General features: G+C 35.3%; 1 protein-coding gene across 1 annotated transcript; it reads left to right on the top strand.

Annotated features, from left to right (window-relative positions):
• The first annotated feature begins 8,042 nt into the window (after window positions 1–8,042).
• On the top strand, window positions 8,043–15,643 carry LOC126610845 (pleiotropic drug resistance protein 1-like). The gene is made up of 23 exons (XM_050278989.1): window positions 8,043–8,533; window positions 9,088–9,208; window positions 9,320–9,408; window positions 9,527–9,611; window positions 9,713–9,872; window positions 9,984–10,060; window positions 10,613–10,666; window positions 10,753–10,843; window positions 10,941–11,242; window positions 11,327–11,608; window positions 11,699–12,015; window positions 12,098–12,258; window positions 12,338–12,441; window positions 12,532–12,688; window positions 12,764–12,951; window positions 13,052–13,384; window positions 13,507–13,797; window positions 13,883–13,966; window positions 14,056–14,189; window positions 14,334–14,561; window positions 14,651–14,822; window positions 14,902–15,156; window positions 15,250–15,643. The coding sequence occupies exons 1-23, from the start codon at window positions 8,196–8,198 to the stop codon at window positions 15,505–15,507; spliced, it is 4,281 nt and encodes a 1,426-aa protein (XP_050134946.1). The 5' UTR covers window positions 8,043–8,195; the 3' UTR covers window positions 15,508–15,643.
• The last annotated feature ends 9 nt before the right edge of the window (window positions 15,644–15,652 follow it).

Consider the following 15,652-nt stretch of genomic DNA (forward strand, 5'->3'; position numbering starts at 1 on the left):
GTTTAATAATTTAATAATTAATTAAAAATTGTCAAAATACCTTTATGCACAATGAGATTATCTCAAGGCAGAGCTTGTCGTTCTCCACGTCACAAAGATCATCAGGAGAGCGCCTAACAAGCTTTCCAAGATTTAAGGTTTTGAGGTTGTTAATCGCTCAAATGTCAAAGTTTTTTTTCAAAGAAGAGACGGGGAAGTCAACCATAGATGGTGGTAGAGGAGTGTGGATTGGGATCGGAGGTGATTGCGAGACTGCAATTCTAGGTTGAAAGCTTTTTTAATTAATCATTAAACCTATTTCGAACTTATTTTTAATTTAATTAGAATTGCGGAACCCATTTATGGGTCACATCAGCATATAATAGAATTTTTTATAAAATTATGATGGAAGAACCCTATTTCTAAGACTATACTAATCGATTTTCAATTTTAGATATCATATAGGTCAATTTCAGTGTATGATTAATGTTTGCGATATGTTTTCCATCAAAACAAGTGTTTGTAATTTTTTTCATGTCTAATATAATAATGGGAACTTTAACGAAAAGCTCCCGATACTGTTCACTTTAACGAAAAACCACATTTTTACACTAAAAAGTCAATCCTGGTACTATTCACTTTACCCATTATTTTGTCTTTATTGTTAAAACTCAAAGTTTTCAAACCATTTTCATTAGTTTTTCCTATAATATATTAGATTAGGAGGAGTGGGAAATGACATAGGACCTCTGGTACATGATGCTCTTAATAAATTGAGATATAAATGTTTTGCAATTAACGGAAGTTTCGAAAATATGAAACAAATGATTTATTGGATAATTATACAAGGCTTATTATATTAACACCCTACATTTACTTTTTCAATTAAAAATTATATAAATGCACCCCATAAACTTCCTCATAATACCCTCACACCCCACATTCTCAACATACACCTTACATTTTCTACATACACCTCACATTCTCTATACACCCCACATTTTCATACAAATGCTAGTTTTTATATCTCATTTCGTTTTCTTTTTTGGACATAAATTTTGCAGAGTTGCTGCTTTCCATGGGGCAGAAAATAAGATTGAATTGTTCCTCCAAATTTGTGGGTAAATTATAAGATGTATGGACCTGTAAATATCTTAAAGGCTCTCTGTCCAGGAGGGAGGATTACATTCTTTAAAGTGCATCCATTTTCATTTGTCTAAGCTTGTGTGTTATTTTTCTATTAACAAAGATTTCATAATTCTGATTGGAAATCTTTCTTCTTCTACTTTTGTCATCTTTTTTAGGTGTGTTATTGTGCCATTGTGTTCCCAATTTAACTAGTATATATGGCTGAAAAGACCAGATTATTTGGTTCTATTTCAATATTTAATATTCGTCAATACTTGTCATTTTCTCGAGATGTATTCTCTAAATGATTCTCGCACACTTTTAGTTTACCTCATGTGAAGCTTCTGAAACATCGATTTCGTGTTCCATTCGTCAAAAATAACTTTTCTCAAGCAACATGTTGTAGTTTCGTTAGTTAGGGTTTTGTTCAACAACGGAAGGTGGAAAGGAGTTTTGATAGTTGAAGAAGATAAATCATACATTAAGTGATTTTGGGTGTATTTAGAATCTAATAAGGTTGAAATTGTCATTCCACATTAGAGAACACAAGTCATTTAATATTAAATTTTAATGTGGGGTGCATTCAACATTATTTGGGATGCTAATAAAAAAAGCCTTATACAATTCTTAGCTTTTACTTTTTTATTTTTCGTTTTTGTTTTGTGATACCATTGCCTTTACTTTCGCATCCCTCTAATCATTATTCCTCCACTTTTCACTGCCTCTCATATCTTCCACATGTTTGTCATCTATTTTTCACACATTTTGACACTCATTTTACAGGTTTTACTTTGTAAAGTATTTCAACGATTTGAACTGTTTATATCTTAGAACATCATTGATAGATCATCCTTGCAAATATTAGACAAATCTAAAATTATTAACACATTCATTTGTAATGAAGAAAATAGACGAATAGAGTTCTATAAAAAACACTAAATTAAATTATATGATTTCAGATATAAGTAATTTTTTTATAGACATAATTTTTAAAGTAAGACATAAAAAAAGACGGTTGAATCATTAAAATATATTGAGGAATAAACTCCACAAAAACGTGTGTAAAAAGTTATGTCCACAAATAAAACCTTATACATGACATCAAAAGAACACTACAACTTTATGTAGATTTCATGCATCCGGCAGAAAAAACCTTATATGACCGATATTTGTGGTCCAAAAACAGGTTAGGACCACTCTCATTTTCGTATTTCGTATTTGCATGCGTTTGTTTTGTTTGCAAATCAAAGATTTAGCTTTTGGATGAATATGTAAGAGCAGGTGGAACATTATTGGATCCTAATCGAATCGTAAGGGCCTGATTTTCTTCTGCATTTTATGTTTTGTTGTCAATTATTATGATAAAAATAATATGTATCGTAGGTCTAGGATTGGATGTAATGCCAAAATCCTTTGAATAACATCAATAAAAAATGTAAAATATTGATAGTACAAATAAATAATTAAATATAAGGGTCCTTCAGCCATGTAATGCTCATAAGTATTTATATGATCCCTTATATTAATTATGATAGATTAAGTTATCAACTTAAATAATTCTTGTTACATAGAAACACAATAATTCTACAAAGTGATTAAATTCAAAAAAAAAAAAATTCTTGTGTGAAAAACCTTATGTCTTCTTCTCCTACCGTCTCAATCCTCTGTATCCCCTTCCTCTCTCCATCCCCTGCTCTCTCAATTGTTCATCCCCCCTTCTATCTTTTGAGTATTTTGTTTTTTCCTTTTCGTGTATGAAAACAGGAGAGGCAATTTTTTCACCGTCGTCGGAAAATTTCATTATGAGAAAAGGGTTCATGTATTCAAGAAGAAGGGAATCCAATTTTGCGAAACCACACAATCTCAAAAAAAAAAAATTGTGCTTTGTAACTAACTGGGTTTGAATATTAATAATAAAATATTAGATTAAATTTGATGTGTAAAGTTACTAGGGTTTTATGCAATTGGATTATTGGGTTTAGATATTCGATGAGGAGACTAGGTTTTGCAGATGGAAGGGATTCGACATGACATGAAACCTTCTTCTCCTTTTTTTTTTATTAATTAGTATTTTATTTCTGTCTAACAAGAATTATTTAAGTTGATTGTTTAATCTACCGTAAGATTAACTTGAAAACTTTAGAAGAGCAGCTCTCATGTGTGAAGTACTAGTGTAAGAGAGAATTGCTTCCACCAGATAATAGATTAATGTAAAGGAATCCTAATTCTTCTCTTACTAGAAAACCATAATACATAAAATTCCAAAAATAACCTAGCATAAGAAGTAATCAAATTGCTAGGTTACTAACATTTTCAACACCACCCTTTAAACTCATGACTATGCAAAAAAAAAATTTAATAAAATAATAATAAAATCCGCATACGAGTTGTTGATGCCGGTTCCAATGTGATCCAAAATTTAATCCAAACCAATGCCTATGACAAGTTCTAATGTTTCTAGTGTTGATGCCGATGCCAATGCAAAATTTCAATGCCAATGTAATTGCAAATACCAGGCGAACTTCCAGTTCTTGTGCTAATGTGAACTCCTAACAACAATGTCAATGTGAACTTCCAATGCCAATACCAATGCACTAGGTGTTCTCATTGTTCTAAAAATCTCTGCATAGGTGTTTGAAAATTAAAAAATGGCACCTAGACTTGCTGAGGCACCCGCCTAGGCACCCACCTAGCCCACCCAAACCCACTTAGGTTGCGACTCACTTAAACATAAAATAGATAACTTTCATTTTGCATTTTTTTTTTCAATAAATTATAAGAGACTTGTTGAATACTTAAATGAACACACATTATATGCTTATTCCCAATGTTTTCATTATGTTCCAATACTTCATAATATATATATAGGGATAGGATCAAGGAACAAATATTTTTACAAATACTTTTACACTCTTTTTAAGCCTTTTGATTACATGGCATCCAATGGTTCTTATTTATTCATTAAATGACATGGATGCTTATGTGGATTTTAACTAATATTAAAGATAAAAAAACTAAAAAAAATTAAATTAAATCTAGAAAATTAAAAATATAATTAAAAAAGAAAGATAATTTAACTGAAATTGGTGCTCCCATTCCCATTTCGATCAAGACTTGGATTCAGACTTTGAACCCGAATAAAAAAATCATGAAACTTCTTCTTTTCCGATGAGGAAGCTTGATAGAATCTCTTCTTTCATTTTATCAAAAATAAACCCTAATAATAACAAAACAAGATACTTTTTCAATTTAAAAAAAAAAAAACGTGATACCAGGCATAGGTAATACCCAACGTAAACAAGGATTGATTTTTTATTTTTATCAAAAATAAACCCTAATTATAACAAAACAACATACTCTTTTCCTTCCTTGGAGCTTTTATCGTACTTATCATCTTGTTTTTGAATTGGTCTGATAAAAACATGCTCGAGTTTATATTTATAGACGGTTTTTTAGACAAGTAATTTTGAAAAATAATCATTCAAATATTCAAGTACCTTCCAAGAAAACAAAACTGAATCCCCATAGCTCAACAACCGAAACACAATTCAAACTGAAATAACATGAACAAGGGTAATATATTCAACTTCATGTAATTGCCATAGGATCATGTATTACCCTTGATGAATAATTGTGCCTTGTATGACGAATATATGAAGTCAAAAGCTTCACTTAAACTGTTCATATTACCCTTGTATGACGAATATCTGATAATAATTGTGCCTTTTTTTCTTCAAGTGTAATATATTCAACTTCGTATCAATCTAGGGTTTCTTCCCCCTTTTAATTATATTTTTAATTTTCCAGATTTTTTTTTCCAGTTTTATTTTATCTTTAATATTTGTTAAAATCCACATAAGCATCCATGTCATTTAATGAATAAATAAGAACCATTGGATGTCATGTAATCAAAAGGTTTAAAAAGAATGTAAAAGTATATGTAAAAATATTTGTCCCTTGATCATATCTCATATATATCATTCTATTTTGTAGTTTATGATGAAATTATATATATTTTAAGTCTAGACAGACACTTATTTACACGGAATATAATAGATTTACTTAAATCCACCTAGTCCGTCTAGACGCATGTCTGGCAGCCAAGGCACTAGGTCCCAACCCGCCGCCGGACTAGCACCTAACGTTGTTATTAGGTGAATTTAGGAAACCTCGGTGATACAAGATGAATTTCATTGATGACGAACTAAAGAACTAGGGGTTGACAAAGGGCCTTCTCTTAAATATACAATATACATAGATAATATATGAATTGAGTAAGATTATACCTATAGATTCTCTTTAGTTTATCTGTGTTTTTTTCTTAATTTGTTCATTTGTATATCGAACTAAGCCCATAACGTGTGGCCCAATCGACATGGGCTGCACCGGAGTTGGATCCAATATAACTGTTTTGGCCCGGTGATATGTATGCTACACTAAGACAACTGCCACTCAACCGTAGTGTGTGTTGTTTTTTGACTCTTTTTATGGAGAGCAACTTCCATGAAATGGGTCATGTGGTGATGAACCATGTTTTATATAAGTCGTTCTCCATTTTATGGAGTTTGAGCACATGAATTATACAAAAGCTTAGGTCTCAACCGCTAGCATAACTAAGACGTACTATTGCTTATTTATATGATTTTTTTTTTCTGGCGTACTTAAGGAGAATGCGGCATGAGCACTTTCCACAAGGTCACCCATCCTAAGAGTTTAAGACTATTTATGTCCAAATCCGCTTAACTACAGAATTGTGATGAGATCTGATGCATCTGAGTTTGGTACGAGACTTTAGTTGGAAAGAGCCTGAAATATGTTCAAGTCTTAGAATCCTTCTTGTTTTGGTTGTTCCAGGCCCAAAGTTCTTATTAGTTTGGTCTTGTTTGGACTTGAGCCCATTGTTCACCAAAGAATACATTAATTATGGCCCATAAATGAAGTGCATGGTGGAACCAAACATGAAAGAAGAGTAAATTGTAGCAGTGGTTCCTCAACTTTAATCAAATTGGAGCAACGGTCTCTCAACTAAAAATCCATTAACATTGGTCCCTCAACTCATCAAAATGTGTAGCTATGGTCCTTTTCGTCAACTTCATCAGAATTTTGTTAAAATGAGTTATTTTGGAAGGACCATTGCTACAATTGGGGTCCCCCAACTCATCAAAACATGTAGCTATGGTCCTCTTCATCAACTTTGTCAGAATTTTGTCAAAATGAGTTATGTTGGAAGGACCATTGCTACAATTGGGTTAAAATTGAGGGACCACTGCTCCAAATAGGTTAAAGTTGAGTGACCAATGATAATGAATTTTTAGTTGATGAACCATGGTTGCACATTTTGATAAATTGAGAGATCAATGGTAATGGATTTTTAGTTGAGGGACCATTGCTCCAATTGAGTTAAAGTTAAGGGATCATTGCTACAATTTACTCCATGAAACAAAGAAATAGAAAGAGTGAGATATAACCTTGGCTGCACGGTAGGGTTTCTTGCATACTACACTTGGATATTCTTTTCATTTATAGTTGCACTTCAACCATTGGATAAAACCCAATGGCTAATAGATATATTGGGAATTGACAAAAAAAAAATAGATATATTGGGTGATAGATATTCTCTTACAAGAAAGTCCAACAATGTAAAATGTTTGTGTTGCAACACCAAATTTAATTAAGAGAAATTTTATTTGAACCCAGTTGTCTTATCTCTACACCCAATTAAAACATTTTTTCTATTAAACTTCCAAGTTAGCCCTTAAATAAATAACAATAAAAAAATAAATATTGGTGTTTTTATCTCTGCACCTAATAACTCAAAACCTAGCACATCACTGCACTCCTCCATTGTTTTCGGCGAAACCCACCAAAGCAACAACAAAAAATTCTATCAAGATCACAAACGACCATGGGCTCCAAAATTTTCGATTAGGATTATTTATTGGAAATTTTAGGGGTAAATTATCAAGACCATATCCAATAATATAATCGAAATTCAAGTCATGTAAATGTAGTTTCATCCACGGCACAATTTGGAGAACCCAAAAAAGAAAATAAGCAAAAGCTGCAAATCAAAACCATTTTTGTGAAGGAGAAGCTAGGGGAAGCCATACCTGCCCCAGTGAACGAGCTTCCGTGGAGAAAAGCAGCAGATGCAACACTAGAGCAGCTGCTTCTGCTTGGAAAAAAAACATTCATATGGTCATATGTTACTTTGGGCACCCTCAGCTTCTTATCAGACATCATATTTTCCATCTCCATAAACTATAAATTGGTGCTACCATTTGGTCTGTTTGTTGGGTGCTTCTTGACTGATGTTTTGAAGGAGACATTGTAGGAAGTGCTTTCCAGGTCGGAGGAGAATGCCAGTGGGGTAGCAGTTTGTTTCGCGGAAAATAATGGAGGGGTGGAGTGGTGCGCTAGGTTTTGGGTTATTGGGTGTAGAGATAGAAACATCAATTTTTATTTTCTTATTTATTTATTTAAGGTTAAACTTGAAAGTTTAGTGGATAAAACTTTTTAGTTGGGTGTAGAGATAAGATAACTGGATCCAAATAAAATTTTCCTTTAATTAATGATCGAGATTCATGTATTGTCTGACAAAAGAACATTTTATGCATCTCAACGCAGTTTAAAGCATTGTATATGTTTGATTAAATGCTTGAATTATATCCTCTCTCTTCTTTTTTCACCAAAAAGGAGGACGATGCTTGAATGTTTTTTAATTTTTTTTTTCCTGGTTTAAAATCATGCATCCACAAAAGAAGGTGGCACCATTTCTGAAAAAAAGCAAAAAGAATAGTTCCCTCTGTATATGGTCACCACATATATCTACAACGCGAGAGAAAAGGCGATGACATCTCGATCCCCCTAGTTTTGTTCCTATTTCCATCAACCGTGGCAACATATATATTCTAACAAGAAAATCTTCTGAAAGTCTTTGGTGTAAAAGCTTTTCTCTCTGCTGGATATAAATGAATCTCACATGCAGTATCTGTATATGTATACTTAATCGTCTTAGGGTTGTTGATACATTAGAGTTTTAACCTTTTTCCTTGCATATTAAAGAATAGATTATAGTTGAGGTTGCAATGGACACAAGAAATCATATTTACGAAGCAAGTCAGAGTTTTCGAGCAAACAGTTCTTCGGTTTGGAGGGACACTGGTATGGAAGTTTTCTCGAGGCCGTCCATGACTTCCAACCATGAAGATGAAGAAGAAGACCTCAAGTGGGCTGCACTTGAAAGACTTCCCACATTCAACCGTTTAAAGAAAGGTTTGCTCACTTCTTCAAGCGGCGAGGCAAGTGAAGTTGATGTCCGTAAACTTGGGTTTCAAGAAAGGAATAATTTAATTCAGAGGCTTGTGAAAGATACCGAAACCCAGAACGAGAAGTTCTTAATGAGGCTGAGAGAGCGACTCGATAGGTAATTAATGTACTAACATATTTATATATCAGTCATACTACAATGCGGTTAACTACAGTTTAAAAAGGTGTAGTCAAGTTTATCGACTGCCTAAGTATCAATAATATCGAATACATATAAGAACTTTAACAAAGTGCAGTTTACCGCACTACAAATGGTTGCTATGGCTACATTGTTTATATTTGGTTGCTCTTCAAGAGAGTATCGAAAAAATGTACCAGTTTCAAGGGATACAAAGCGGAATTTTCCCTTTCAACTATCGTATTACTAATAAACCATTATTCAATGATTCCCTTTAGAATTACTCTTGTTATCAATTAGCGCTGAAGGAATCACATGAATAGAACCACATTATGGGGATGTCAGCTGTTTTGAGAATATCTCACATGTTAGATGGAATACTGCATCAAAAGTTCAAAATTAATTGAACTTCTCCACCCATTGTCAATTGCTTTTGGGTAGATGCTGACATTCTAATGAACCGATTAATTGGTTTTGTATTGTGTTGGATACTTGAACTCTTTAACACCTTTAACTTGTTGGAAATATGTCAGAGCTGGAGTGGAAATTCCAGCACTGGAGGTAAGATACGAGCATGTCAAAGTTGATGCAGAAGCTCATGTAGGAACAAGGGCGTTGCCTTCATTCTTTAACTTTTACATTAATTTTTTTGAGGTAAACCTGCAATCGAATCAAGATTACGTCTTTCTTGCTGTTCGAATTAAACCTGGATTTTCTTAATTCTTCCTCCTGCTTATGTTGCCCTTCAATCTTGTTTTTCTTCAGGGCATCTTGTCTAGTCTCCACTTGCTTAAGAGTAGGAAGAAACACGTGTCTATCCTCCGTGATCTTAGTGGAATCATTAGGCCTAGCAGGTAAAAATGCAAAGACTCTGATCATCTATACCTGAAATTAATGACATGTTATAGCGATTACTTGGTTCCCAAATTTTGTTATTAACTTTTGTTTGGGGGGCTGATGCAAATTTTGCAGAATAACATTGCTTTTAGGTCCTCCAAGTTCTGGAAGGACCTCGTTATTGCTGGCTCTTGCCGGGAAGCTTTCGCCAGATGTAGAGGTAAGTTAATATTGCTACATATAGAGCTTTAGCTGTTCGCGCTGTATTCAGTTAAGTAGCTTCAGAACTAGAATCCATAAGTTTTTGAACTTTACGTACAGTTCTCAGGGAAGGTGACATACAATGGCCTTGACATGAATGAATCTGCACCTTGGAGAGCTTCTGCCTACATCAGTCAGCATGATATCCATAATCCTGAAATGACTGTAAGAGAAACCTTGTCCTTCTCTTCTAGATGCCAGGGGGTCGGACATCGTCATGGTTAGTTTTTTTTTTATGAGTACAGATTCTATTTATCAGAATTCAGATCACTATATCTACTATTTCTAACTTATTCGCAGGATGACTAATTGTTAATATGGCCATCTACAGAATGGTTAGCAGAACTGTCAAGGAGAGAGAAAGCAGCAAATATTCAGCCTGATCCTGATATTGATGTCTTCATGAAGGTAAAAAACTGAAGCTAGATATATTATGTGATTTTCGGGCTAATAAGGATGTCCTCATTGAAAAAATTTATGGACATTCTATTTCCAGAATGTGATTTCAACGATCGTTACCATTCAGTTTTTAGAGTCTTTTTCAAGGATTTTCCCATCCAAAAATTGGCTACATCGATCAGTAATTGTTTAGCTGTTTGATTATCCGTAATTTCTTTTCTGTAATCTGATAAACAATGTTTTCCGCACATTTTGGATGACGGTACAGTATTTTTGTACAGAGATACGCTTGAATAAGGACCTAAGATAAGATATAAACGTTCCAATGAAATGGATTATGTTGTGGCCCTAGGAAGGATGTCCATAACCTAGACTAATGGGACTGGTTGTGACAATCTCATGATTCCATATTTCAAGCTAAAATACGTATGTCAAGATATGTAGCTTGTGTAAATCTTCTCCATTCTTAAAGTCACCAAGATTAAAACCAACTTTTGGTGATTTTGCAATCTTAAGGTGGTATTGTAAATGCCAAGCTTGAGTTGGTTTCAAATATTTCAGGCATCAGCTTTACAAGGCCAGAAGGCAAATGTTTTCACAGATTATGTTCTGAAGGTATCATCTCCACATCACAATCCATTACTATTCATTGGTTTCAAAAATTTATCAGGTTAGTCATTAACTTCGCTTTCCACTCGCAGATTTTAGGACTAGACATATGTGCAGAAACCATGGTCGGGGATGGAATGCTAAGGGGTATTTCGGGTGGTCAAAAGAAGCGTGTCACAACCGGTATTTAGGCACAAGCTTTTATTTCAAGTGATGTGTTGTACTTGTATGTCTCCTGGACCTAGTAATTGTCTGAATAACTCTACCGATTACATTGCAGGTGAGATGCTGGTTGGACCGGCAAAGGTTCTGTTCATGGATGAGATTTCTACTGGTTTGGACAGCTCAACAACTTATCAAATTGTGAACTCACTTAGGCAATCCATGCACATTCTCAACGGAACTGCTGTTATTGCTCTCCTCCAGCCGCCACCAGAAACTTATAACCTTTTTGATGACATTATACTCCTCTCCGATGGTCAAATTGTGTACCAGGGGCCCCGTGAACACGTGCTAGAGTTTTTTGAGTCCTTAGGCTTCAAATGTCCTGAAAGAAAAGGCGTGGCCGATTTTCTGCAGGAAGTAAGCTTAGATTTACATGATTGATCTCTTACCTATGTGAGCCCATCTCCTTTATGTTTTCGCATAATTGAATTGTTGTTGTAGGTGACTTCAGAGAAAGATCAGGAGCAATATTGGGCTCATAGGGATAAGGCTTACAAATTTGTCACGGTCAAGGAATTCACTGATACATTTCAGTCTTTCCATGTTGGGAAGAAAATAAAAGAGGACCTTTCGGTTCCATTTGACAAGAGTGACAAGGGTGCAGAACTTTTGGCTCCCCAAAAATATGGTGTTGGAAAGAAAGAACTGCTTAAAGCCTGCATGTCAAGAGAATACTTGCTAATGAAGAGGAACTCATTCGTCTATGTATTCAAGTTTGTACAGGTTAATCAGAATTCTACTTTATTATATTTAGTTTTAGTTATACAGTTTTGTGCGTCTATAATATTCTCTTAATCTTCTTTATTCTAATAGCTTATAGTGATGGCATTCATTACAATGACACTCTTCATACGGACAAGGATGCATCGAGATTCAATAACAGATGGAGGCATTTTCACTGGTGCCTTATTTTTCTGTATGATAATGGTCATGTTCAACGGAATGTCTGAGCTCAGTTTGACCATTGCCAAGCTTTCTGTTTTTTACAAGCAAAGGGACCTCATGTTTTTCCCTGCCTGGGCGTATGCACTTCCCGGATGGTTGATCAAGGTTCCCCTCTCATTCGTGGAAGTTGCAATTTGGGTTTTCATGACGTACTACGTCATTGGTTTCGATCCAAATGTGCATAGGTAATGCTTGGATTTGTAACTGTGTTGGAAATTTTCGTTTACATTTTTTCAATTTCTGTTCTGTTAATCTATGTGTGTGCAGGTTGTTTAGACAATACTTTATATTCATACTTGTCCATCAAATGGCTTCTGGATTATTCCGACTTATTGCAGCACTTGGTAGGAATATGGTTATTGCTACCACAGGCGGATCATTTGCACTACTAGTACTCTTTGTAAACGGTGGCTTTGTTCTTTCAAGAGGTATGGTACATACAAGTTTGACACAAAATTAGACTTGCGAAGCAAGACAATCCTCGTAATGCACATTTCTTTGCTGCAGTGGATATAAAGAAATGGTGGATATGGGCTTACTGGATATCACCAATGATGTATGCGCAGAATGCAGTGGAAGTAAACGAGTTCCTAGGGAATAGCTGGAAACATGTAAACTATTGACTTAGCCATGTATAAAAATTAAAGGTTTTTTGTTTGTCTCGTAATCTCTCTGAAGTTTGGATTGCTTTCGCATGAAAGGTTCTTCCAAACACAGAACAGCCATTGGGAATTTTGGTTTTGAAGTCTAGAGGATTCTTTACAGAACAACGTTGGTATTGGATAGGAGTTGGGGGCCTGATTGGATTTATAATATTATTCAACTTGGCTTATGTCTTGGCCCTCACTTATCTCGACTGTGAGTACCTTACTTTGAATTAATAAATTGAAATGTGAGAGCTCATGTTTTCACATTGTTCAAATAATTGTACAGCTTATGACAAGGCTCAGAGTAGTCAATTGGACGAATCTCAAGAAAATGAACAAGCTCAAAAAACTGCAAATGAAGGGAACAAAGCTAGCGCTGAGATAAACTCCAGTAAGAAAAAAGGAATGACTCTTCCATTTCAACAACAATCTCTCACCTTTAATGACATTGTGTACTCTGTTGACATGCCACCGGTAATTAACAAATTTTCATGTTTACGATTCAGATAGCAAGTTGTTTTTACTTTTAAAATAGCACATTTACAAAACACAGTTGGTTTAATTGAACTTGCAGGAAATGAAGAATCAGGGTGTCAGTGAGGATAAGCTGGTGCTTTTGAAGGGTGTGAGCGGTGCTTTCAGGCCTGGCGTCCTCACCGCTTTGATGGGTGTCAGTGGTGCTGGTAAAACTACTCTCATGGATGTGCTAGCTGGTAGGAAAACTGGGGGTTATATTGACGGTGACATCAAAATTTCTGGATATCCCAAAAAGCAAGAAACCTTTGCTCGTATTTCAGGATACTGTGAACAAAATGACATCCATTCTCCTCATGTTACTGTCTATGAGTCTTTGCTTTTTTCTGCTTGGCTCCGCCTACCCTCTGAAGTCAATTCTACAACAAGAAAGGTTGCATTCTGGAAACCTCGTCCTTGCTCTTTTATCCAGCTAATAAAGGATGGTTTTATAACTTTGACTAAAAGTTCTAGTGTTCAAAAGCTATAGCAATTCTAAATTTTAACTGATGGCAGATGTTTGTGGAGGAGGTGATGGAGCTTGTGGAACTAAAACCTTTGCGGAAAGCGCTAGTTGGCTTGCCAGGTGTGAATGGTCTCTCGACTGAGCAACGGAAGAGGCTCACCATTGCTGTTGAACTAGTGGCAAACCCTTCCATAATATTCATGGACGAGCCAACTTCGGGGCTAGATGCTAGAGCTGCTGCAATTGTCATGAGAACAGTTAGGAACACAGTGGACACTGGAAGAACAGTTGTCTGCACCATTCATCAGCCAAGCATCGACATATTTGAATCTTTTGATGAGGTGAGAAATGTTGGTACATCACTAATACTAAAGCTAAATGTTCGCACAATTATCTGACAGTAATACATTCAACAAAATGTTCCAGTTATTGTTGATGAAGCGTGGAGGAGAAGAAATATATGTAGGGCCTTTAGGTCACCATTCTTGTGATTTGATCAAGTATTTTGAGGTATGTGATAACGATAATCTGCAGTGGAACAACGCGTTTTAGTTTTAATCTACATGCTTTTAGTGACGTAGATGATGCATTATGTCTAGGACATTGAAGGAGTCAGTAAAATTAAAGGTGATTACAACCCTGCAACTTGGATGTTGGAAGTTAGCTCTTATGCACAAGAACAAGCTTTGGGAGTTGATTTCTCCAAAGTGTACAAAAATTCTGAACTGTATCGGTAGGTATTATCGTAAATGCATCATCAGACTTTATGGCATAAAACACATCTTACTGTTTGAAATTCTGTATTTATCTTAGCCTTCATGGTAACGCAATTGAAATATAGTAATGAAGTAGTACAACTGTCCGGCGTGTGTCTCAGGAGAAACAAAGAACTTATTAGGCAACTGAGCACGCCTCCTCCCGATTGCAGCGATCTCCATTTCCCTTCTCAATACTCTCAATCATTTTATGCTCAATGCATAGCATGCTTTTGGAAACAAAGATTGTCATATTGGCGCAATCCACCATACACTGCTGTAAGATTTTTGTTCACAGCTATCATAGCCATCATGTTTGGCACAATGTTCTGGGACCTGGGCTCCAAAACGTAAGCTGCATCTATCGTTTATCAACAAAAGTTCAACCTCTTGTAATTCCAATCAACATATAAACACATTTCCATCCTCCCCATTGTAGGAAAAAGCAGCAAGACCTGTTTAATGCAATGGGCTGTATGTATTGTGCTGTTCAATTCATTGGAATCCAAAATGCTGGTAGTGTGCAGCCAGTCGTTTCAGTTGAACGAACGGTTTTCTACAGAGAAAAAGCTGCTGGAATGTATTCACCCTTAGCGTATGCCTTTGCACAGGTAGTCGATTTACACAAATTTCATAATTCGTCTACAATGAGTTAATATTTTATGTAAGCAACTTCAATGTTCTATGCAGATTATAATTGAGCTCCCGTACATTTTTATCCAAACTCTGGTTTACGCTGTCATCGTGTACTCCATGATGGGACATCAATGGACTGCTGCTAAATTCTTTTGGTATTTGTTCTTCATGTACTTCACATTGTTATATTTCACCTTTTATGGGATGATGGCCGTGGCTGTGACGCCAAATTTCCACATTGCTACTATAATTTCCTCCGCATTTTATGGAGTGTGGAACCTCTTTTCCGGATTTATTGTCCCGCGAACTGTAAGTATTGTTTTCAAATGCCACCTTTATTTTGGTCATTTCGCGCATAGACACTAATGAAAGTGTTACTTTATGCTTTCTGGTTCGTAACAGAGAATGCCCGTGTGGTGGAGATGGTACTATTATATATGTCCAGTTTCTTGGACCTTATATGGACTAGTTATATCACAGTATGGAGATATGGACGACATGCTTGACAATGGTGTAACAGTTAAACAGTTTTTGAAAAGTTATTTCGGCTTCGAACACAAGTTTCTAGGACCAGTTGCAGGTATTGTTACAGCGTTTGTTATTCTCTTCGGACTTATTTTTGCCGTTTCCATCAAGGTTTTCAATTTCCAGAAGAGATAGAAATTTATTTACGTTGGATGTCACTGAACTCGTAGATACGATGAAAGTTATCATCAATCTGTAATTTTGCATACCATTTGTAGCATGTATACCTTCAAAATATAAATGGTATTACCAGTTTGTGCATCTTGTATTACCACTGATC

Source organism: Malus sylvestris, chromosome 17 (genome assembly GCF_916048215.2).
Source record: "Malus sylvestris chromosome 17, drMalSylv7.2, whole genome shotgun sequence".
Taxonomy (NCBI): domain Eukaryota; kingdom Viridiplantae; phylum Streptophyta; class Magnoliopsida; order Rosales; family Rosaceae; genus Malus; species Malus sylvestris.